The sequence below is a fragment of the Callithrix jacchus genome, chromosome 13 (genome assembly GCF_049354715.1).
Source record: "Callithrix jacchus isolate 240 chromosome 13, calJac240_pri, whole genome shotgun sequence".
NCBI classification, from domain to species: domain Eukaryota; kingdom Metazoa; phylum Chordata; class Mammalia; order Primates; family Cebidae; genus Callithrix; species Callithrix jacchus.
This window is the reverse complement of record NC_133514.1, coordinates 13,969,802-13,995,611: the sequence shown is the minus strand read 5'-3', so window position 1 is coordinate 13,995,611 and position 25,810 is coordinate 13,969,802. Positions and strand designations below refer to the sequence as shown.

Sequence of the window (25,810 nt, the reverse complement as noted above, 5' to 3'; positions counted from 1 at the left end):
CTGCATGAACTACCATGTCCTGCCCATTACTCTTACAGAGGTTTTGAAGTCTAAGAATGTGGACTTTACCCTAACAATTTCATTATCAGATTATGCATTTAACATGGAATGACGCGTGGTGGCTCACGCCTGTAATCCCAGCACTTTGGGAAGCTGAGGCGGGTGGATCACGAGGTCAAGATATCGAGACCATCCTGGTCAATGTGGTGAAACCCTGTCTCTACTAAAAATACAAAAAATTAGCTGGGCTTGGTGGCGCGTGCCTGTAGTCCCAGCTACTCAGGAGGCTGAGGCAGGAGAATTGCCTGAACCCAGGAGGCGGAGGTTGCGATGAGCCGAGATCGCGCCATTGCACTCCAGCCTGGGTAACAAGAGCAAAACTCCGTCTCAAAAAAACAAAAAACAAAAAACATGGAATGGCAATCTGACAGCAGCACAGAGTTAACCAGCCAGCAGGGCTTGGCACTAAAGGCAAACTGTTTTTTTGGTTTTTTTTTTGAGACGGAGTTTCGCTCTTGTTACCCAGGCTGGAGTGCAATGGCGTGATCTCGGCTCACCGCAACCTCCGCCTCCTGGGTTCAGGCAATTCTCCTGCCTCAGCCTCCTGAGTAGCTGGGACTACAGGGTTGATACTGATTTTCATATGACAATGTTAGGCAAAGGCCTCCCTGCATTTGAAGAGCAGGTTTTCATTTATATGTATTTTGGGGATAAAAAGTAAAATTTGTAAATATAAAGAAAACACACACACTATGAAATGTACCTCAAGGCCTCTACTGAGGCAGACAGCCATTGACTGTGATAAGACTGTGCAGTTGAGGTGCATGAATTTCATGTGTATGCAACACGAGAGATATTCCCAGGAAGTTAAGCTTCACATTAGGAAATGTCTGTGTAGGTGTATTTGTTTGTTTTAGATGCTTAGGAGTGATCAGAGACTATGGTGGGGAGGGGAAGCTGTTCTTCCAAAGAGAAATTCGCTCTCATTTTCTAATGAATTCTTCCTCCTTCCTCCGCTTCCCTGCAGTGGAAATGTCGGGGAGACCAAAGCTGCGATTCCAGTCCACATCAGAGACCAGAAAGATTCCCAGGACCCTGGAGATGCCTCCTGAGAGCACCAGGAGCCTGTGGAATGCAGGAAGGATGGTCCTACATGAACCAGGAGGAATAGCAATTGTCTGTAGTAAAAGATGAATGACAAACGCAAGAAGGCAAAAGAAGGCTCCCAGTCAGCCCAGGTGAGATGAGAGGCCCAGTTCTTCTGAAGTTTGTGTGGTGTCCCACAAAAGCCCCCAGGGGTCTGTTGTGGGCGCCACTGTGTCTGAAGTGTGTGTGGTGGTGGGGGGGGTGTCAAGGAAGGGCCTTGAGGCTCACTTCCCTCGAAGCAGCAGGAACATGCGGCTGCTCTGGGAAGCCTCGTCCTCTTTGCAGCAGGCAGGTGGATGGGTGATTGGATGAACAACAGTTGAGAGCTGAGCCCACAGAGTGGAGGAGGAAAGAGAGGTGCATAGATGGAGATGCGGACGCAGTCCACCAGAGCCTGGGAACCCCCACACCTATTCGCTCCTCTTGTTTATCCGGAAAGGAGAGCATCAGGTTTGAGGAGGAATGATATCTAAAACAAACCTCTTCCCTAAATGTGGAATTAATGAGACCTCTTGCCTCTGCTCTCCAGTCCCTGTTCCTCACACAGAGTGCACCTACTGAGCTGGCAGTGGCCCCGATGGCGGGTGATTCCTTATATGCCCAAGCCCAATCATGTAGTCAAGGTGAGACCCACTTCTCAGGCTTAGGGTCCCTGCAAATGAAGTAGAACTTAGGACCCCCATGTTTCTCAGTGATCCTAGCAGGCATCCCTGGGGTCTCTACTCTTGCCAGTTAACCCGATTGACCATATTAGGGAGTGTCAGGGACTGTCACGCCTCCGCAGTGACAATATCATAAAGGAAGAGACTGTAGGCAGAAGATATGCTCTTGAAGTGCACATTCATGAGAACAGACCCAAATAAACTCAGATGGTCTCACTCCCATTGAGGCTATATAGAACGCATGACCAAGATACACATTATTTTCAAGGCCACTTTTCAAGTATTACAGAAATTTATCACATGGTGATTAAACAGTGCAATCTCTAATCCTGAGTTTCTGCTGCCCAAAAGATGTCTAATAGTATAATGAGAACAGTTCCTCCAGGGCTCAAAGCATCTTTCCTATCAGGTACAGGCCAGATATCAGGCCCCAGGGGTCTGGAGTGGTCAGGAGGCGAAGGACAGGACACGGTGTGAAGCAAACGGTATATATAGAGGACATGAGTGAGACCAGAAGAGGCTGCTGAATGCTGGACTTGAGCCAAGCATGTGGTGCTCTCCACTCACAGGAGCTGGACCTCGGATCTTCTCAAGCCACTCCTTGCTTATGGTGGGAGCGCACATGTTCCAAAACCCAGGACAGTGAGGACTGTATTTGGGGCAGAGTAAGAGAAATGGATCAGGGCAACATACTAAAGACAATAAGTAAAGGCTTAATTCTTATTTTGAACATAATTTGTCAAAGTGTTTGTGTTTTTGTGGTTTTGTTACAGCAATCTCCATAATTGGGTAACTCAAAATTGTGTTCCTAATTAAAAAAATGTCATTTGTATTTTCATTTTACTTTTTAGTTTTGTGAATTTCAAAGCTCTATCCCGGGTTGATGAAAGTAGAAAACGTAGGGCGTGGGGAAATTACGAGAACAGAGGAGATTCTGTAATAATCCTTAGGAAACCACCTGAATTCCTGGGAGAATTTTGGACTTTCAAAGGCTATGAAATGGGTGGGCTCAGCCCTAGATCTCTAAGGGGACAAGGGGAACAAGGTGACACTGGTGTCCCAGGGGACAGAATAGAAAATGGACCCAGGCCTGTCTCTGATAGGGTGAGCTGCTGGAGTAGGATCTGGTAGACCCAGTGGGGTGGAGGGACCCGGGGCTGGAGCTAAAGGAGGGGCTGTGCTTCAGCCTCCTCCTCCCACTGCCCCTCCCCTGCACTCAGGAGCCCTTTGTGAGGAGGAGGCCCCAGCTATGTGATGCAGGCCTGGGCCCCAGTCCCTAGTCCCAAAGTGGATGCCCAAGGCTCAGTTGCTTGACGAGACATTGCACTTCAGATGGAAAAAATGCTCTTTCTTCTGAAGAGCCCTAGTGTCACGTGGCTGAGCCCCAGCTCCACTCCCCGGGTGATGGATCTTATCCTCACTGGGGTGCGTGCCTATTACTCCCCGACCACCGCAGTGACCCACCCTCACCCCTATCCTACAGAGAAAGATTCTCTCTTGTTTTCCTCCCCTGGTTTCCACTTTTCCTAAGCAACGAGAGACGCTCCTGTGATGGGAAATCTCATGGTCCCTCAGGGCAGGGCAGGTGGGGTGAGAGTGCACAGAGGATTCCATGCCCAGCTCCCAGACCATCTGTGGGGAGGGCAGGAAGCTTCAGGGCACAAACCAACACCGGGCTTAGGGGCGAGGACAGGCTCAGGAGAGGGCCAGGGTTCTGTGGGAGATAGGCCCCGGCTCTGGCTCATCAGCCCTTCCAGGGGCAGGTGCTGGGGCCCAGTTTCCTCTGTGTGGGGTGATATGGAGCTGTGTGGAGACCCTGCCTGCCAGGAAGGGAAGTGGTAAGGAGCAGCAGCCAGTCAAACCAGGGCACGCATCCTCTCCTGAAATCTGCCTGGAGAGGCCAGGACCACAACGGAGAAGGCGGGCCTGGCTCTAGGCGGCAGAGAGGCACTGAGGCCCTAGGGGAGCCTGGCAGGATCTGGCTAGTCCTGAGCTCTGCTTCCAGCAGGGTCTGGCCCTGTAACCCAGGGGACAAGGCCGGCCAAGACATGGCCACTGGGTGCCAGCCAGCGCCTGGGCCAGGCACCAGGTGGGAAGGGCTCTGGCAGATCAGCCATGCATGCCCCACAGCCCCATGGTGGGGCCCATCCACGGCCACACACCTGCCCCCAGGAGCAGGACATCCGTGGGGCTAGAGTCCAGCTAGACGGGTGGGGAGCCTCGCCCTGTGCCCTTTGACTCAACTTGTAGGTGCTCTTGCTGGGCTCCTGTGCACTGCCCCACACCCTGCTCTGTCACCAGCCCTACTGTGATGTCATAAAAGCCCAGCTGCCCAGTGCCCACTGGCCACAGACTAGCAGGTGTACACTCAGGTCGTAGACTCACGAGTATACTCTCTGTTACTGACATTTACCTTTTGTCTGTGGGAATTTCCCACAATATGGGAAAACGCAGGAGCTTTTTTTTACCAGTTCCACCGCAGGCCCCAGCAGCAGTGGCAACCCCAGTGGTCTCCTCTTGTTCCTTCGAACTTTTCAGCTGGCCGGGTTCACCCTGCAGCTCCTGCGTGTGTGCCTCACCTGGGAACCCGACACCCTGCTCAATTTTTGAGTCATCACCGAGGTCTTCAGCCCCGTTTTGCATCCGGAAGGAATTTCACCCCAACCTCGAGAGCCCTACGGCAGGCCCTGCCTCCTCTGGTGTGGAGGGCCCCCTCAAGGAAGAAAGTCGTGCTGTCTGCAAGCCGCTTCATACACAGGAGCCCCGTGAGGCTGCCTTCGCTACAAGTGCCGGCCCCGATGGAGGTGACAGCAGAAGAACCGGAAAAACCAATGGAGGTGATAGCAGAAGGAGCACAGGAAGAACCAATGGAAGAACCAATGGACGATGAGGTAGAGACCCAGGGGCAGGAGGAGGAGAAAGGGGGCCCTGTAAGAATGAAGGACCAGCATCTAGCTCGAGGCCCCTGGAGACTCAGGGAAACCTCGCTTCCCTCGACTGCAGTCCCAGGGCCTTAAAGGGAAGTGTCCAATCCAAGGCCCATGGAGTGCCCAGAGCACACAGCCCTGCAGGAGGTGTCCTTCCCTTTGGGAAGCCTGACCCAGCTCCAGCAGTGCTTCCTGGCCCAGTTCCCGGCTGCTCCCATTGGCCAGAGAAGGCGGCCTCTCAGGTGCTGGAGAAAGAGCAGCTACCCAGCCTCAGGCTTGCAGATCCGGGGGAAGCAGACCCAGCGCAAGGATCCTGCGGCTCCAGTAGTAAGCAGCTCCCCTCCACCGAGAGCTGCCAGCCAAGCAAAACAGTCAGGGCAACCCCAGCAGCTGCCACTGGTCCCTCCCGAGCAATGGAGGTGGGGCAGAGACGAGGGGCCCTCACCCGCTAAACGTCCCCGCCTATCCTTGGAAGGATTCACAAACAACATGGGGGCGATAGGTAGCAATGCATGGCTGAGGAGACTGAAAAAGCAACGTGGGAGGATAAAGAACATATGGTAAACTGCAGTGCCAGCCAGCCCATCTCCCCACCTCCCCACCCCACCCACCTCCCTGCCCCAGGCCACCTACATGTCACAGGTCCCAGCTCCTCCTCCTACCTCTGACTTGGCCCACGCGGCTGCTGGGCCCCTCATCCTGCCCGTCCCCACCAGCTTCCCCGGCTCTGGCCTCCCAGCTGTCACCAGGCCCGACGACCTCCTCAGAGCCTTTTGGATCACACTCAACCCTGAGTGCCGCCAGGCCACCAGAGCCCTTGCCTCCCCTAAATCACCGTGCACCCCGGACACATGCGTTTGTTCCTCCTTCACCACAGCCCCATGGGCTCGCGGCCTCCTCTCCACCCCCACGTGCCTCCAGCCTGATTGGAATTCCGTGTGGCTCCACAACACGCCCTGGCCCCCACAGCTCCCCTCCACACCAGCAGCAGCCGCCGGCTCCAACCACGGTGATCTCTGGCCTTGGGCGCTCCGACGAGCCCACCGGGGACCTCTCCTGGTGGAAGGAGGCTGCCACCACGTGGGGCCTCTCCACCTGCTCACTCTCCAGAGCAGCCTCCAGGATGAGCCTCCCAGCCCACTAATGAGTGTGGGGTTGGCGTGTCAGGGGTGCCCAGGGCTGCTGCCTGCCCCTCTGGTGGGACTCTGTGGTCAGGAACCAGCAAAGGGGACCTTAGGCCCAGGGTGGGAGGTGGGAGAAGAATCAGGGAAGATGAACATAAGTTTGCAAGTGCAGGACCCACAAGCTGCCCACTTCTGTAACCAGGGTCCTCGCAGGCTGGTGACCGCTACAACCAAAAGTGGCCAGGGCCACTCCCAGGGGAGGGGGAACCTGAGGGCAAGGGCTGGCCTGGGTCACACAGCACATCTGTGGCTCCAGGCCCAGGTGCTGGCAGGGAACACATGGGGCCTCAAAGGATCTGGTCACATGGTTGGCAGGGACAGTCCCCACAGGGCAGGGTCCTGCACCCCCTCTGTCCTGGTGCTGGTCCCTCCTGGGCATCCCCAGGAAAGGCAGGAGCAAGGTCTTAGCAGGCAAGAGCCAGTTCCCAAGGGCTGTGCCCAGGGCCCTTCTGCCCAGGGAGCACTTTATATCTGCAGGGGTGATGGAGGCTGAGGACGAGGGGACAGGCCTGTCCCCAGGCCTGGTGGAACCCATGCAGGGGACCTGTTGGGAACAGGCTCTGGTGTCTCTTTGGGCATCCAGGCTACTGCTGGAGCCAAGTCCTGTCTGGGATGGTGACCTGGGCAGCTCTAGTGTGGGCCCAACATCTATGGGACACAGGGTCCTAAGACCTGCAGCAGAGGAACCCCACAGAGACCCCATGTAGAGCCCCACACTCGAAGATTCCCACAGAGAGCCCCAAAGGGACCCCCATATTCACAGAGACTTTCAGATTCCCCACAGTGACCCCCTGAGGCCCTAACAGAGATTCTGACTGAGACCCCCCATGAAGACCCCCCAGAGAAACTCCCCCTGGCAGAGAAACCCCTGACAGAGACTCACACAGAGACCCTGCAAAACCAACATGGAGATCTCCACAGAGACCACCCACCCCACAGTGACTCTAACAGAGACCTCCAAGAGAAAATATATCAAGGTCAGTTTATCACCCCCTAAAATACCAAGCACTGCACTCACTTGTTTAAAATGAGTGGCATCTAATCATTACCAGCAACGGCTTTCTCCTTGCAGTCCTCTGCCCTCTTCCGGGTAAGATTCCTTGAGACACTGAACAATTGACAAGCCTCCTCTATCAGACAGCATCGAACCTAGCGACAAGCCTCCTCCTTCAGGCAGCGTCTAACTTAGAGAAAAGCCTCCTTCATCAGACAACATCCAACTTAGAGCGACCCCTGACCCGATGACAGACCCTTCCCCAGATCACCCAGTCACAACCCCCCTGCGGATACAAAACTGTAAGCGTTGATGATAGAAACGATGAGGGTTCCTCTGATGCCGTCCTTCTGAGACTGCCCTCAGCTCCTCAGGCCATGCCCTTCCCTCACTGTCAAGGGAATCCCCCACGAAGGGTCTAGGTTGGCCTTGCTCACAGGGCTCCTGCGGGCCTTGCACTGGAGCACATGGAAGAGGAAGAATCTCAGCTTGGGCACAGCTTCCTCAGAAAACCTTCTCCCACTCCCCTTTGAGGCCAGTGGATTCCCCACCCCGGCCTCTGCACCCTGGGCATCTTTCTCCCAGAACCCTGAAAGCTTCTTGTGGGTCCAGTGAGGAGGGAGGCATGCCTGACCACACTCCTGGAACTTACTGTGGCCCTGTTATAAATTGTTTCATAAAATCTTAGTTCCAACGGATTGGGAGGCTGAGTTGGAAGGATCCCTTGAGCCTGGGAGGTGGAGGTTGCAGTGAGCCAAGATCATGCCACTGCACTCCAGCCTGGCAACAAGAGCAAAACTCTGTCTCAAAAAAAAAAAGAAAAAGGTGGTGTAACTGAAGTACAGATATGTGACTTGTTTAAAGTCACACCCCTATTAAGTAATGAAGCAGAAGCTGGACTCCAGCTCTCCAATCAATGATGAAGCGGGGGAGATTGGAAAAGGTGGTTGGTCCCAGAGAAGGGAAGTCTTTAAATCAATAAACTACATAATCGGCACTTGTGTAGAGAAGTTATCTGTGCTTGGACTCAAATCTGTAACACTTAAGGAGTATTAATAAACATCACCGAAAAGCTATTTGGTGCTGAGAATTATGGAAGAATGGGATTGTGCTCAAAGACCGCTGTTCCAGTCGTGTAATGCTACATAACAAACCACTCCAAAACATAGGGCTTAAAGGTACAACAATATTTATTTTGCTCACAAGTCTGCCATTTGGGCAGGGCTCAGCAGGGAAGCTCATCTCTGCTCCCTTCCATCTTAGCTGGGACAGTTTGAAGCCTCAGAGCTAGAATCACCTGAAGGCTCCTTCAACCCAGCATCTGGAGGATGGGACAGCTGGGGTGCTGGGGTTCCTCCAGTATAGCTCCCCATCTCTTCCTGGCATCTTCACATGAACTCTCTTGCACATCAACTGCAGACTAGCCAGACTTCTTCCATGTCAGCCCACAGCTCCCAAGGGACAGGGCTCCAGAAAAGAGAGCCAAGTGGGGGCCAAATTGCTTTTTATGACTTAGTCCGGGAAGCCAGGCCACATCACTTCTGCCAAATTCTCTTGGTCAGAGCAGTAAAAAAGGTCTTTCCTGATTTAAAAGGCAAGACAGGGCCAGGTGCAGTGGCTCACACCTGTAATCCCAGCACTTTGGGAGGCCAAGGTGGGTGGATCACTTGAACCTGAGTTCAAGACAAGCTGAGCAACATGATGAAACCTCATCTCTACCAAAAATACACAAAATTAGCGGGACATGATGGTGTATACCCATAGTCCCAGCTACTCATGAGGGCTGAGATGGGAGGATCACCTGAGCCCAGGGAGGTCAAGGCTGCAGAAAGCTGTGACCACACCACTGCACTGCAGCCTGGGCAACAGAGTGAGACCCTGTCTCTAAATAAATAAATAAAAAGGGGAGAACACAGACCCTACCTCTTGAGGGAGGAGTGTCAATATCACATGGTAAGAAGAATATGTGGGATGAGATCCATATCAGAGCAGCTGCGTTTGGGAAACATACTCTGCCACAACCAAAAACCACTGGATTACCAAACCACTGAAACACAGCGTTGAAACAGACCTCAAAATGACCACCTATTTGCCACTCATAAATTTCATTTTGTAAGACACAGCTCAAATGTCCCTTCCTTTTGGGAGTCCCACACTGATATGCCCCCAGCTTATACAGCCCTTTGTAAAGATGCCCACACTCTTACTCAGCTTATTCTATTCTCATTTTTGTAAGAGGACTGTAATCAGACATATGATCTTCCTATATTAGCCAACCATTTTACTAGTCAATCAATATGACATCATAGAGCAGCTTCACAAAGAGCCTTCAGATTGATAGAGAAGAGACACTTTGAGGGAAGTCAGAAGCAACGCTTCGCACAGAAAACACAGGACAGCAAAGAGAAAAGAATCAGCAACTCAGAGAAGAAAAACTGAATCACACAAAGATGGAAAAAATATATACATATACAAACATGGGGTTTTTTTTGCTTTTCCCCTCCAGAAGCTGAGTTGGAAGCATTGCCCCAAAGCAGTGATTCTCAAACCTCACCTGCGTCAGGGTCACCGGGAGGTGACCAGAAACACCCCCAGAGTTTCTGATTCAGTGGGTCTGGGCGGGGCCCGAGAATCTGCATTTTCGCAGAGTCCTCGGCGATGCTGCTGCTGGTCGTCCGATCCCAGGCTTCAAGAACCACTGGCCACTTTGTGAGGCCAAGGTGGGAGGACCGATTGAGTCCTGGAGTTCGAGACCAGCCTGGTCAACATAGGGAAAACCCTCCCCACTCTCCCCGCCCACGGCTCTATTTAAAAAAAAAAAAATTAAAACAGCTGGGCGTGGTGGTGCTGGCCTGTGGTCCCAGGTACTCGAGAGGTGGAGGTGGGAGGGTTGCTTAGAGCCCGGGAGGCGGACGTTGCAGTGAGCTGTGATGATACCACTGCACTCCAGCCTGGGCACCAGAGAGAGACCCTGTCTCGAGAAAGAAAAAAAGAGATTCTGAAGGCAATGACCATAGTGACCTCAGCTGAAACCCTGCAAAGACGAAGGAACCCAAAGAGCCACGGGAGCTGTGGGTGGAGACGACCCAGGAGGTTGCAGCGGCCTGCTTCCAACAGCGCACTTCTGGGTGGGACCCGCCAGCGCCCCAGGAATTCAGTACCCGGGCGCTGGCACCCTGCTGGCCCTGGGACGGACACCGCCGCTCCTCTCAGCCGCGGTGGCGGGGCGCCCCCTCCCGACGGTCATGGGTAGTGCAGCCAGAACCACACCCGAGCGGCCGGCCCAGTTGGGCGGGACCAGCCTCCCACCGCCTCTTCTACGGGGCTTTCTGGGACCGCGGGCCGCCGCGAAGACAGGCCCCGCCCCTCGAGTGGGCGGGGTCAATGAGACAGCCCCGTTCTTCCCGCTGCTCCGTGATTGGTCAGCGTCGCCCTTGAGCGGTGACGTTGCCTGGGCGGAGAGTTTCCGAGAGCAGCGCGGGAGCTGAGAAGTCGAGTTGGTCCCGGGCAGGCCTCAAGCAGTTTGCTCCTCTGTCTTCGCGATTCCAAGTGCCCCGACTGCGTCCCCACGAACTCCCAGTCCTTACCGCCTGCTGCTCTGGAGTGCCTCGCTGTTTCCCAGGTCCCCGCGTGAGCGTCGAGTGAGACCTCTATGTGGTGAGGCCGGGCCTTTGTGAGTGGCACAGAGAGGGAGGAGGGGAGGGGGATGCTCGCAGTTTCCCTGCGACCCCAGGGACTTTCCTCGTTCCCGCCACCCGCCTCCTTAGGCCTTTGGGGTCATCGACTGGTCTGTGTCGCCGGGCCCTGTGGCTCTGGGAAATTAGCATGAATGAATCCACCTAACAATTTTTATTTTTATAGAGACAGGAACTCCCTATGTTGCCCAAGCTGGTCTCGAACTCCTGGGTTCAAGGTAACTTCCCGCCTCGGCCTCCCAAAGTGTTGGGATTACAGGCGTGAACCGGCCAGCTCCCAACGATGTTAAGTGCTTGATAGGGGTCAAACACTGTGCTGAGCGCTGGGGCTCCCCCCAGGTCATTGCGTCCCCAGTGCTTAGTGCCAGGCACTAAAACGAACCCCGACCCTAAGAAACAAGACCTTTACCAGGAAGTCAAAGAAATGAATAGTGATTGTATGGTGTGATAGGTGCTCAGTTCCTGGCGGACAGTTACAAAGGGAAGGCCCCTTTGAGAAACCGATACCTGACCTAAGCCTTGGAGGAAGAGGCAGACACCGGAACACTACAGCCCCTGCGTTCCCTTGCCACTTGCTAATGGGGCCTCCACAACCCCAGGAAACCGCAATAAATCTTTCCCTTCTCCAGGTAGATGTCTATTCTTGCAAATAAATGGAAAACGCATTGCAGATTAGATGAAGATGATGACAGAAGAACCAGATTTCTTGGGACAGGACTCTGATGGGGTTAGTGAAGAGGTGGCCCTAACTCCTGCAGAGCTCATTGAAAGGCTGGAGCAGGTAAGCATCCCAGATCGAATCCCTTTGCTCCAGTCAGCCTTTTATTTAGTCCACCTGTGAGTATCAGGGATCATAAAATGAGGAAATGGAATTCGGGGCTTATTTCAGGAGAGCAAGGACTGGATCTTACCGTCTACACGGAAACAGGCAGGAAGGACATTCGCTGTTAGAAACTTCATCGTATCAAACACACCATCCCCAAATGGGGTCAGTAAGGGACAGCTTTGGGCACATTCAGTGAACCATTCGCAGAGCGAGGGTCTGCTTGATATTTTCAGGGACTGTAGAGGTATGATGGGACTTCTAACATCTGTACCTTAGTCCCTTCAACATCAGCTGTTTCCCTGGAGAATGCCTATTTAGCAATAAAATGCTGAAATGCCTTTAAGGGAAAACTGGTCATATTCTTCCTTTTTCTCCCATGTTTTTTTCTTCAGTCATCTGCCATATGTCCACTGCTTATCTAAAATCCTTTCTGAATTATTTCTCCTTTTAGTTACAATAGCTGTGACTTATTGCGTATTTCCCATGTGCCAGTAACTGTGTTCTTTACATGTATATCTCAGGAAGCTCTGGTAACAGGAGGTCAGACTATCTGGATTTAAATCTGTCTGTGTCACTCCTCTGTGACGTGTTCTTAAGCAGGTTAGGGAATTTGTCTCAAGCTGTTGCTTAACTTTAAAATGGAGACAATAAGCTTTGCGCAGTGGCAGTATTGTAGCCAGTGAGGTTTATCCAAGGCGCGATTATCGCTAACTGAAAACTTTTCCCAATACCCCGCCATGACAACTTGCAATATAGTCAGCATTGGCAATTTTTGACAGTCTCTATGGAGACTGAATAAAATTAAAATTAATTAATTAATTAATTAATATGGAGACAATAGGGCCCCGAGAAGTGGCTCACGCCTGTAATCCCAGCACTTTGGGAGGCCGAGGTGGGCAGACCACTTGAGGTCTAGGAGTTAAACACCAGCCTAACCAACGTGGCAAAATTCTGTCTCTACTAAAAATACAAAAATTAGCCAGGTGTGGTGGTGGGCCTCTATAATCCCAGCTAGTCGGGAAGCTGAGGCAGGAGAATTGCTTGAATCCGGGAGCTGGAGGTCGCAGTGAGCCAAGATCCCGTTATTGCACTCCTGCCTGGGTGATAAGAGTGAAGCTCCATCTCAAAAAAAATAATACGGTGGAGACAGTACAAGTGTTTACTTCCTGGAGTTTTTGGTTGATTAAATGAGGTAGTGTGTGTAAAGTGCTCAGCATGCTGTCTGATGTGATAAGTACTCACTGAATAGGAGCTGTTCATGGTAATTATCCTTACCCTCTTGCTCTAACTGCCCCTTTCCAGAACTCTCATGTTTGCCTCTTTACTATTCTTCATTCTTTCCTGCCGTGCATGGTATCATGAGTGACAAAACCAAACTAAAATGATTTTTAAATTATACCTTATATGATAATCCCTACTATTTTTTTTAATTGCATTTTAGGTTTTGGGGTACATGTGAAGAACATGCAAGATAGTTGCATAGGTACACACATGGCAGTGTGATGTGCTGCCTTCCTCCCTATTACCTATATCTGGCATTTCTCCCCATGCTATCTCTCCCCAACTCCCCACGGACCCCAGTGTGTGATGCTCCCCTCCCTGTGTCCCTGTGTTCTCATTGTTCAACACCCGCCTATGAGTGAGAATATGCAGTGTTTGATTTTCTGTTCTTGTGTCAGTTTGCGGAGAATGATGGTTTCCAGGTTCATCCGTGTCCCTATAAAGGACACGAACTCATCGTTTTTGATGGCTGTATAATATTCCGTGGTGTATATGTGCCACATTTTCCCTGGCCAGTCTATCATTGATGGGCATTTGGTTTGGTTCCAAGTCTTTGCTGTTGTAAACAGTGCTGCAATGGACATTCGTGTACATGTGTCCTTAGAGTAGAACGATTTATAATCCTTTGGATATATACCCAGTAATGGGATTGCTGGGTCAAATGGAATTTCTATTTTTAGGTCCTTGAGAAATCGCCACACTGTCTTCCACAATGGTTGAACTAATTTACACTCCCACCAACAGTGTAAAAGTGTTCCTATTTCTCCACATCCTCTCCCGTGTCTGTTGTCTCCAGATTTTTTAATGATTGCCATTCTAACTGGTGTGAGATGGTATCTCGATGTACTTTTGACTTGCATTTCTCTAATGACCAGTGATGATGAGCATTTTTTCATATGTTTGTTGGCTTTATATATGTCTTCTTTTGTAAAGTGTCTGTTCATATCCTTTGCCCACTTTTGAATGGGCTTGTTTTTTTCTTGTAAATCTGTTTTAGTTCTTGGTAGATTCTGGATATTAGCCCTTTGTCAGATGGGTAGATCGCAAAAATTTTTTCCCATTGTGTTGGTTGCCAACTCACTCTAATGACTGTTTCTTTTGCCATGCAGAAGCTGTGGAGTTTGATTAGGTCCCATTTGTCTATTTTGGCTTTTGTTGCCAATGCTTTTGGTGTTTTGGTCATGAGTTCTTGCCTATGCCAGTGTCCTGAATGGTTTTGCCTAGATTTTCTTCTAGGGTTTTTCTGGTGTTAGGTCTTATGTTTAAGTCTTTAATCCATCTGAAGTTAATTTTAGTGTAAGGTGTCAGGAAGGGGTCCAGTTTCTGCTTTCTGCACATGGCTAGCCAGTTTTCCCAACACCATTTATTAAACAGGGAATCCCTTCCCCATTGCTTGTTCTTGTCAGGTTTGTCAAAGATCAGATGGTTGTAGATATGTTGTGTTGCCTCCAAGGCCTCTGCTCTGTTCCATTGGTTTATATCTCTGTTTTGGTACCAGTACCATGCTGTTTTGATTACTGTAGCCTTATAGAATAGTTTGAAGTCAGGTAGTATGATGCCTCCAGCTTTGTTCTTTTTGCTTAGAATTGACTTTGCTATGTGGTCTCTTTTGGTTCCATATGAAGTTTAAGGTTAAGGTTTTTCCAGTTCTGTGAAGAAGGTCATTGGTAGCTTGATGGGATAGCATTGAATCTATAAATTACTTTGGGCAGTATGGCCGTTTTCATATTGATTCTTCCTAACCATGAGCATGGAATGTTTCTCCATGTTTGTGTCCCCTCTTATTTCGTTGAGCAGTGGTTTGTAGTTCTCCTTGAAGAGGTCCTTTACATTCTTTGTTAGTTGTATTCCTAGGTATTTTATTCTCTTTTTAGCAATTGTGAATGGCAGTTCGTTCTTGATTTGGCTCTCTTTAAGTCTGTTATTGGTGTATAGAAATGCTTGTGATTTTTGCACATTGATTTTGTATCCTGAGACTTTGCTGGATTTGCTTATCAGTTTCAGGAGATTTTGGGCTGAGACATGGGGTCTTCTAAATATACAATCATGTCATCTGCAAATAGAGACAATTTGACTTCTTCCTTTCCTAATTGAATACCCTTCATTTCTTTTTCTTGCCGGATTGCTGTGGCTAGAACTTCCAATACTAAATGGAATAGGAGTGGTAAGAGAGGGTATTCTTGTCTAGTGCCAGATTTCAAAGGGAATGCTTACAGTTTTTGCCCATTCAGTATGATATTGGCTGTGGGTTTGTCATAAATAGCTTTTATTATTTTGAGATACATTCCATCAATACCTAGTTTATTGTGGGTTTTTAGCATAAAGGGCTGTGGAATGTTGTCAAAGACTTTCCCTGCATCTATTGAGATAATCATGTGGTTTTTGTCTTTGGTTATGTTTATGTGGTGGATTATGTTTACAGACTTGCGTATGTTGAACCAGCCTTGCGTCCCTGGGATGAAGCCTTCTTGATCATGGTGAATAAGCTTTTTGATGTGCTGTTGCAATCAGCTTGCCAGTATTTTATTGAAGATTTTTGCATCTATGTTCATCATGGATATTGGCTTGAAGTTTTCTTTTCTTGTTGAGTCTGCCAGGTTTTGTTATCGGGATGATGTTGGTCTCATAAAATGATTTGGGAAGAAATCTCTCTTTTTGGAATGAGATGATTGTTTGGAATCATTTCAGAAGGAATGGTACGAGTTTGGAATCATTTCAGAAGGAACGGTACCAGTTCCTCTTTGTATGTCTGGGAGAATTCAGCTGTGAACCCATCTGGACCTGGGCTTTTTTTGGTTGGTAGGCTGTTGATTGCTGCCTCAACTTCAGCCCATTATTGGTCTATTCAGGGTTTCAGCTTCTTCCTTGTTTAGGCTTGGGAGGATGCAAGTGTCCAGGAATTTATCAATTTCTTCTAGGTTTACTAAGTTATGTGGATAGAGTTGTTTGTAATAATCTCTGATGATGGTTTGTATTTCTGTGGAATCTGTGATGATGTCCCCTTTATCGTTTTTTATTGCATCTATTTGATTCTTCTCTCTTTTCTTTTTTATTAATCTGGCTAGTGGTCTGCCTATTTTGTTGATCTTTTCAAAAAACCAGCTCCTGGATTTATTGAATTTTTGAAGGTTTTTTTGTGTCTCTATCTCCTTCAGTTCTGCTCTGATCTTAGTTATTTCTTGTCTTCTGCTAGGTTTTGAGTTTTTTATGTTGCTCCTCTAGCTCTTTCAATTTTGACAATAGGGTGTCAATTTTGAATCTTTCCTTGCTTCTCATGTGGGCATTTATTGCTATATATTTTCCTCTAGGCACTGCTTTAAATGTGTCCCAGAGATTCTGGTATGTTGTGTCTTTGTTCTCATTGGTTTCAAAGAACATCTTTATTTCTGCCTTCATTTCATTGTTTATCCAGTCAGCATCCAAGAGCCAGTTGTTCAGTTTCCATGAAACTGTGCAGTTCTGAGTTAGTTTCTGAATTCTGAGTTCTATCTTGATTGCACTGTGGTCTGAGAGACTGTTTGTTATGATTTCAGTTGTTTTGCATTTGCTGAGAGTGATTTACTTCCAATTATGTGGTCAATTTTGGAGTAGATGTGATGGGGTGCTGAGAATAATGTATATTCTGTGGATTTGGGGTGGAGAGTTCTGTAAATGTCCATTAGGTTTGCTTGGTCCAGGTCTGAGTTCAATTCCTGGATGTTTTTGTTAATTTTCTGTCTCATTGATCTAATATTGACAGTGGAGTGTTGAAGTCTCCCACTATTATTGTGTGGGAGTCTAAATATTGTTTTAGGTCATTAAGAGCTTGCTTTATGTATCTGGGTGCTCCTGTGTTGGGGGCATATATATTTAGGATAGTTAGCTCTTCCTGTTGGATTGATCCCTTTACCATTATGTAGTGTCCTTCTTTGTCTCTTTTGGTCTTTGTTGGTTTGAAGTCCATTTTATCAAAGACTAGGATTGCAACCCCTGATTCTTTTTGTTCTCCATTTGCTTGGTAAATCTTCTTCCTTCCCTTTATTTTGAGTCTCTGTGTGTCTTTGTATGTGAGATGGGTTTCCTGAATACAGCACACTGATGGGTTCTTACTTTTTATCCAGTTTGCAAGTCTGCGTCTTTTGATTGGGGTGTTTAGGCCACTTACGTTCAATGTTAATATTGTTATGTGTGGATTTGATTCTGCCATCTTGTTACTGGCTGGTTTTCTTTCCCATTGGTTGACTTATTTTCTTCATTGCATTTTTGGTCTTTGCCAACTGGTTTGCTTTTGCCGTGACTAGAACTTGTTCCTTTCCATGCTTAGTGTTTCTTTCAGGAGCTCTTGTAGGGCAGGTCTGGTGGTGACAAAAGCTCTCAATAATTGCTTGTCTGTAAAGGATTTTATTTCTCCTTCACTTTCAAAGCTTAGTTTGTCTGGATATGAGATTCTGGGCTGAAAGTTCTTTTAAGGATGTTGAATGTTGGCCCCCACCCTCTTCTGGCTTGTAGGGTTTCTGCTGTGAGTCTGATTGGCTTCCCTCTGTGGGTGACCTGGCCTTTCTCTCTGGCTGCCCTTAGCATTTTTTCCTTCATTTCAACCCTGGTGAATCTGATGATTATGTGCCTTGGGGTTGCTTCTTGAGGAAAGTCTTTGTGGAGTTCTCTGTATTTCTTGAATTTGAAATTTGGACTGCCTTGCTAGGCTTGGGAAGTTCTCCTGGATAATATCCTGGAGTGTGTTTTCCAGCTTGGATTCATTCTCCCCATCATATTCAAGTACACCGATCAAGCGTAGATTAGGTCTTTTCACATAATCCCATGTTTCTTGGAGGCTTTGTTCGTTTCTTTTCACTCTTTTTTCTCTTGTCTTGCCTTCTCTTTTTATTTCATTGAGTTGATCTTCAATCTCTGATATCCTTTCTTCTGCTTGATCGATCTGGCTATTAAAACTTGTGTTCGCTTCACGTAGTTCTTGTGCTGTGTTTTTCAACTTCATCAAGTGGTTTATGTTCTTCTCTAAGCTCGTTATTCTAGTTAACGTTTTGTCTAACCTTTTTTAAAGGTTTTTGGTTTCTTTGCATTGAGTTAGAACGTGTTCCTTTAGCTCTGAAAGTTTGTTATTATCCACCTTCTGAAGTCTGTTTCTGTCAATTCATAGCACTCCTCGGTCAAGTTGTGATCCTGTGTTGTTGAGTTGTGATCCGTTGAAGGAGAAGATGTGTTCTGGTTTTTGATGGTTTCATCTTTTTTGCACTGGTTTTTTCCCATCTTTGTGGATTTACTTGGCTGTGGTGTCAGGGAGTTGCTTGATGAGGTCACTTGTCTGCCTGTGGAGGTGCTACTGGGTTTCTAGGGACTCCTTCAGGTTACTAGGGAAGCTTCCTGTGCCTTTTGTTTATACTGGGAGATTAGGCCCTCCTCTTCCACTGATCTGTAGGCATTGCTGGGTTGTCAAGAATGCTGTCCCGTTGCTATGTAGGCTTCCTGTGTTTTTTGTTAAAACATGTGGCCCAGTCCCACCCCTCTAGTGGTGGGTTGTGCCCTTCCTCCACTGGGATGGATCATTCAGGGTTCATCTCAGACTGTGGCACTGGCTGTGCAACCCACTAGAGTCAGAGCTTCAGTCCAATGGCTGGTTTTAAACATGGCAGGTAACTCTCTACCTTGGCAGAAAAGGGCCCTGAGCCCCCTGCCCCCTTCTTGTTGAAAACACAAAACATTTTCTAATCATAGTCACCAGTAAAAGTCTTCTTGGGGCTGGGTGTGGTGGCTCACACCTGCAATCCCAGCACTTTGGGAGGCTGAGGCAGGTAGGTGGATTACCTGAGGTCATGAGTTTGAGACTAGCCTGGCCAACATGGTGAAACCCTGTCTCTACTAAAAACACAAGAATCAGCCAGGCATGTTGGCATGGGCCTGTAATCCCAGCTACTTGGGAGGCTGAGGCAGGAGAATGGCCTGGAAGGCAGAGGTTGCAGTGAGCCAAGATCTCACCATTGCATTCCAGCCTGGGCGACACAGCGAGACTCCGTCTCAAAAAAAAAAAAAAAAAAAAAAGGTTTTTTGGTAAGCTTTGTCTATTTCAGACCTTTCAACCATTTCCAAAGACTCTTCTAAAAGCAATTCTAGTTTTGCAATGTTATGTAAGCCTCACTGATGCAGAGTACATAAAATAAAATACAAACTTCAGAGTTTGGAAGGGATGTTACATGAAGATCAGGGCTTCACAGTGGAAGGCGATTCTGGTAAGGCTGGGCTGGTTCCCAGGCACTGTACGATGCCCCAGATATTTTCTCTTTTTAGACTGTGGTTTTCATCTGTTGACCCTGCACTGTGTCTTCATCAAGGGTCAAAACGCTTCAAGTCTGACACATCAGCCTTTACCACCCTAAAGATCCAAGTTCCCTTCTGAAATCATAAGCAAATATTAGCCTTCTCTATGGAAAGGAAACTGCTAATGCAGAAACCAGAACACCAGCAGGAGTCTAAGCAGCTAAGGCCTCATCCAGACAGGATGTGAAATGTCAGGCTGTTAGTCTTATGTTTTCACTGCAGTGGTTACAAGATGGGATTGATGGAACAAAACACAACATTGACTTTGCAGAATTCTTTTTCAGCTTTAAATATTGACACCCACTCACCAGGCTTGAGAACTAGAGAAGCTGCATGGATTTCTAGAGTGACCAATCATTTCCTCTGGCCACCATTCCTTGGCTATTAAGAAATGCAGAAAATGCCAGGTTGGTGCCACAGAGCACATGCCAAGGGCAGAGACCCGTTTCTTTTTTCATCTGGCTACAAAGTAGACCTATAGTCACACCACTAAGGTAGAAAGCTCACAGTCCCTCCAATAATTGACACAATAATGAAATCAGACAAAACTAAGCAATCAATATAAGACAGAAAAAGAAGTATGTGTAATCTAATGATAAACCCAGGTTAAAAGACAGCATCAGGGAGGTATTTGTATCTTCATTGTACTGCTAAGCCATCTAGTATATACACACATCTCTAAAATTTTCTGTATAAAAATTCTGGCTTCAAACGACATTCTCCATATAGACTAATTTACTTAAATAGTTAAACCCCAGAACTCTAGTAGCTAAGGGAGTTAAAATCAAAGGATGCAGGTATTGCGCTGACTAAAAATGTAACCCAACTGTGCTCTAATAAACCTTTAAGAATTCAATTATGCTTTTATAGCTGGAAGAAAAACTTACATGTTTGTGTGACTCCCTTGACCCTAAGACCTCCCCGCCAGCATTCTCACATTAGTGGAAGTTCTATGCTAAAAAAGATGAAAATCTATCAAAACACAACACAATCCACAGCCATGCATTCATCCATGAAACCATCAGGAAGTCTTCACATTTGCAGGCTTGCCTTGGCCAAAATTTCAGGCAGACTCCCAGGAATTCTGGGAGAGCAGAGGGTCAAGTTGTAAACTCCCAATGCTAGTGTTCAGGTATCGTGGACTTGCAGCTCTGGGTTCTTCAAGCCTCTCCCTGGAATTCTTGAGCAACCTTCCCTTTACTATGATTTGCTCCTGCTGTGTCTGTGTGAATGGCATCATCACATAGGGATGTAAGCTGTGCCCATCTTGCCTAAAATAAGCAGGCACATCCCATCAGTAGACTGGGACTTGCAGGAGAAAAGTAAAAAGTGAAATCTCTCTCACACACACAGAGTTCTACTCAAACTATAAGCTTTTATTATATTTTACAGATCATTCATTCAGGACATGCTGCGTCTGGGGTTGGCATTATTTCCCTTTCGAAATAACAGAGTGCACATGCAAGTCTTGCCCACGCGGAACTCACACGTGCCTGGCAGGAAAGAGCTCTCACGAAGTGCCAGCTGGATGTGAGCTTGCTCCCGCAGCAGCGGTGCCATCCTTGTTTCTGAGCTGCCACCTATTCACTGGAGTTAGGTGAGTCAAAGCTGAAATTTAGCTTGGAATTTAAGTTTCTAATTTTATATTTTTCACTGTAGGCTGGTCCGGTTTTAGTCTGCTTTAAAATCAAAGGTCATGCAGTCACTCTAATATGATCATTTTGAATATAGAAATTTGTTATTCACATGCTGTACTGCAAATGAAAGGCAAAGCGGGCCTCAATATCATGAGTCAGGAAAAACTAGAAAATTGTTCCTTTTCCATTTTGCTACCCTGCTCAGTTTTACCCATAAACAGTTCCAGCTTGGAAAACAAGAGCTTCCCCTCTCAGACAGATGCAATGGTGAGAGGAAGGGATTTGCTATTACACTAGAAGCTGCAGCTAAAACTCTCCCCGTCTCATCCTGCTGGGTATATGGCTCACACCGTCTTTCCTGAGTGGGGGAAAACTGCTGGCATTGAACAGCTCAAAGGCTTACTGAAATCTGTGCTTCAAGAACGAGTTAAAGACAGTACAACAAAACACGTGGACACTGAAGGGTTTCTTAATGTCTATCACCTATTCGGCTAATCTCAATGCCTTCTGATAAACTTCTCAACATTTGTTCCAGCCCAACCACTGTAACAAATCTCTCTTGCCCAAAGATCCCAAGTCTAGACAAAGGAGGATAAGAAATGTGAAGTCTAAAGCTATTAGAATATAATACAGCAGTTAGTGAAGTAAATTAAACGTGAGCCTCGCCTGCATGCTGATCAGTATTGAAACTGAAGACTGTGTTAGCAAAGTGACTCAGACCCACAGCAGAGATTTGATCAAGGACACAGCTCATAAAAATAGCAACAATATATAACTCTCCTATCCAACGTTTAGGAAATAATCCAATAGCAAGAAATGAGAGGAGTTCAATGCCAACAATTTGACCTGTGGGCAATGAACCTATTATGTCCTCCAAAGAAAATGTCCTTGCTTTCCTTGGGACCAACAGAGATGGGGAAAAAATAAAACACAGAGGCTGGGGGTTGGGGGCGTGGGAATCAGCACAGAGGAGGTTGGAGAGCTATGAATTCATCAAGAGAATTCAGCAGAGAGACCTGAACATTTTAAACCAGTGTAAGCTGAGTTAGGAAATGTTTAAAATGTGAGCCCCCAGACCTCTCATACTACAGTAAAAATGTATGTACTCTTCAAAAGTGCTGTCTACATGTATTGCAATGTGGGGCACTGAGGAGTTCTGTAGCAGCTGGACTCTTTGGAAGCACGGAAGGAGCACAGCTACAAATTCACAGTCAATCAAGAGTATGTGTGAGAAAGGGCAACCCTTTGACCCAGTCCGCATCTGGAAGAAAGAGGCATTTAGCAGAGGAGGATAAAGATGATAGCCCCCGACAGAACCCGTCACACTGTGCCTATGATGAATGAGGTTTACAGCAAGATCTCCTTCAAAACCAGCTTGTAGATGGGGGCTACTCTTTTCATAGCAAATTCTAAGAATTCATTTATCACTGTCCTTCCAGATTAAAAAAAAGATAATTTATTATAACTTTTAAAATTGCAGAACATCAAGCTGAATATCATTAGACACATACACAAAACCACTCATCTCTAAAGTAATCTATACCCTCTCAAAATTTGGCCAATGAATTACGCCTCAGGGAATTTTCCAGTTCAGCCCCATACACCAGCGTGGAACAAATAGGAACACTAGCCTTTTGGTTTTGCCCACAGTTCCAAAGTGCTACTACAGGTGGAATACCTGCTACAGGTAATTCTTGCTGCTGTGGGGTGAGTAAAATGTCCATGTGTATGCCTCTAGTCCTACAGGCTTTGTTCTCTCCCTCCTTGTTTTGTCTCATTCTACAGGGGTTGCCTTATATAGTGTCATCAAAAGATGTCTTCTGCTCAGAATCACACAGACAGTGAGTGATTCAAGTGAGAAGTAATGTTACATAGTAAGTTGCTGAATCTACAATAAGAAATTGAACTCTGGGGTTACAACTCAAATATGATTTCTGGGTAAAGAAAATTATTACTTGGTTGGCTAATGAAATGCTTAGTTCCTTCTAAAATCATAATTGCAATATGGATTTCTGCTTCATGCTGCATCCCAAGGCATACATCAGGTCACCTACATCTCCCAAAGGATCAGTAGAGCACTCCTTCCTATTTTACCCCAGTGTGGAGAAATTACTCCTGAGCCCAGAAGCTGTTGCATAGATGGTTTGGCTTACTTGGCGCTCAGGCAATAACTGCCACAGGCCCCACCTTGATGAACAGCATCAATTTCTTTAAATATGATGAGACTAAGATGGAGTTCCCTGCTCAGAGGAAACAAGGACGTAAAAGCCGGGACAGGCTGAGCTGAGAGGGTCACTAAGCTCACAGTCCCAGCTGACACAATGGAACGTGAATACTGAAGCCAACAATCTTCTGAAAATCTCTTTTTCAAAACCTAGACGCCCTTTTTTCTAATCAAGAAGTCAGGGACAGGGAGACATTCGCATAATTACCCACCAACATGTTCTTCTTAACAGAAGTGAAGATTATTTTAAGAATATGAAGTGTTTCAAGACATCTGTTTTCAGGGATGGACCACAGCAACAGAAGTACTTCTCAGAGTTGGTTCATTTTAAAGTCTATCTCAAGAATAAGGGCAGTAAGCTTTCACAAGGTACCAAGACATGTCCTGGCAAAAACATTTTCGCTTTAAGTTATATGCTGTCAAGTTCAACTATTTATACATATCTGATCCTTTTCTGTCAGCTAAAAAGGTACAGTTTTTTTTAAAAGTCCACAATCAATCGTTTCTGGGTAGGATGAAGGTGGAATTTTGGTAGTATTTTATGCTTCAGGACACAGATGAAAGCAAAAGGTCTGCCACTGTCTCTACATTCACTTCTTCAAAGGTCCTTTTCTCCTTTTACATGAATTCATCTGAATCATTGCCGTCCTGTAGGAACAATAAAACAAGACCATCAAAGTCCTGAAAATAACTCAATATTTAGCATTTACAATTATCTTAATTAGCGAGCCACCTTCTCATCTCAGTCGCTGAGTTCAGAAAGTAAAATAACTACATTCACTCATCACTTTTCCATCTTAAATAGTCAGTTTCCTGAGAGCTGAATTAGCAGCTGTATCTGTGAGGTGTCATTACATGGCCTGATTACACAGCAACAAATGACTACTGGTTTCTAAATAATGAAGTAAGTCCCACCTGACCAAGTATAGTGCAAAACAAATGTGACTATCAGAAAACATGACAGATCCTTCAACAAAGGTACCAAGCAAACGCTGCCTCAGTAGCCTCATGCCAACAATTCTGTCAATATGCAAAATATTTCCGGTCCAAGTTCCAGTCATTTAAGCCTCAACATTGTCACAGATGTGTGACTTCACAACATGGCTCTGATCTCTTTTTCTTTTTTAATAGGAAACATAGGCAAGTTTGCCAAGTTAGCTGGTTTGCCACATTTTTTAATTTTAAAAACCTGCGTGATGGTATACAGCACAAAGGGACTGATTTTATTGTGTCCTTCAGCAAGTCCTGAAGGCCACACACAAAGGTAGAGCCCTGACTCCTTTCTGGCCAACATTCACTAAGAATGTGCATTCTGATTTGCTTGCCAGTGTCACAACCTGAACACTGCATTTGTTTTATCTTCTTTCTCTTTCCCATTGCTTGACTCTGGGAGCATTGTTAGACAAGGGTCAGACTAAGGCTTATCTAAATAGCCCTTATTAAAGATGGTAGAGAAATGCGATACTGGTAGAAAACATTGGTTCCAGTGAAGTTTGGTTATAGCTCCAGCTTCACTTAGTGGTTTTCTCTGTGTGTCTCTTCCATTAGCACAATGAACTGAAGCCACAGTAAAAATGCCTTTGACAAGTACACAGAGAACAGACTAATGATTGTGGTATATCCAGGCGCCAAGACGATGATCGCCCTAGAGTCTTAATCTGAAATAAAAGCGGTAGCAATGTTTGGAAGAGTCATTTAGTATCTTCAAATGTCAGTTTTAGATCCCAAACACTGAAGAGGAACAACTCAGTAAGATAGTTTGGGTTGTTGTCAACGAAAGTATGTCATTCCCTATAAAGGCTGTGGGTTAGATTTGCAGAGTTCCCACTTGCCTGGGGCTATGTTTTGGAATTACAGTAATTATTCTTCTTGATGAACCTATATAAGCTAAATTAAAACTTAAGTCCTATATTATATAAACACTTGCCTTTGAAAAAGCAACTGATTGCATTCTAAATTGGATCATAAAACATCTGTATCCCTTATACTTCTACACTGCTGGTGGGAATGTAAACTAGTACAGTCACTATGGAAAACTGTGGAGATTCCTTAAAAAATTAACAGTAGAACTACTATTTGATCCAGCAATCCCACTCCTGGGTTTCTACCCAGAGGAGAAGTCATAATTCAAAAAAAATACTTGCACATACATGTTTATAGTGGCACGATTCACAGTAGCAAAATCATGGAATCAACCCAAATGTCCATCAATCTACAAGTGGACAAAGCAACTGTGGTATATATATATGATGGAATATGCAGCCATAAAAAGGAATGAATTAACAGCATTTGCAGTGACCTGGATGAGATTGGAGTCTATTATTCTAAGTGAAGTAACTCAGGAATGGAAAACTAAACACTGTATGGTCTCACTGATATGTGGGAGTTAAGCTATGAGGATGCAAAGGCATAATGATACGATGAACTCTGGGGACTTGGGGGGAAGAGTGGGCAGGGGGTGAGGGATAAAAGACTACAAATATGGTACAGCGTATACTGTTCAGTGATGGATGCACCAAAATCTCACAAATCACCACTAAAGAACTTATCCATGTAGCCATATATATATATATATATATATATATATATATCACCTTTACCCCAATAACTTATAGAAAACAAAAAAAACCCACAAACATCTGTACCCCTTAATAGAAGATGTTTATAAGGAGAATTAGTCTATTCTTTTAAAGTATGGAGAAAAACTATAAAAAACATTTTCATTGAAAGAGAGAATAAAAACACCCAGTGCAAAACTTCCTTGGAATCTTGAACCTTATTCATACTTGGAACTCAGGAACAGAGGTTGCAAGCAACAGAGGGAGAGGAAGGGTAGAAAGGTTAGCAATCTTTTGGGCTACAAATTCAGTTTCTTAGTCTTGGGACTTTTAACATCTGTCACTGGTCAGATGGTGTTTGAAT

General features: G+C 46.5%; 1 protein-coding gene, 1 long non-coding RNA gene and 1 other non-coding gene across 8 annotated transcripts in view; 2 read left to right on the top strand and 1 right to left on the bottom strand.

Moving 5' to 3' along the window:
* The first annotated feature begins 10,373 nt into the window (after positions 1–10,373).
* LOC118146740 (uncharacterized) lies at positions 10,374–25,638 on the top strand. The gene is made up of 3 exons (XR_004732649.3): positions 10,374–10,586; positions 11,238–11,389; positions 20,420–25,638. It is a non-coding gene; the product is annotated as an uncharacterized LOC118146740 (long non-coding RNA).
* Positions 12,085–12,225, top strand: LOC118146956 (U4 spliceosomal RNA). The gene has a single exon (XR_004733142.2). It is a non-coding gene; the product is annotated as a U4 spliceosomal RNA (small nuclear RNA).
* CCDC25 (coiled-coil domain containing 25) overlaps positions 20,383–25,810 on the bottom strand; it is a 36,762-nt gene continuing 31,334 nt past the window's right edge. For all 6 annotated transcript variants that reach the window (XM_002756809.8, XM_035269916.3, XM_078347181.1 and 3 more), the window contains one exon: positions 20,383–23,536. In XM_002756809.8, the coding sequence (XP_002756855.4) occupies positions 23,507–23,536 (30 nt within the window). In that variant the 3' untranslated portion in view covers positions 20,383–23,506. The remainder of the gene's footprint in view (positions 23,537–25,810) is intronic.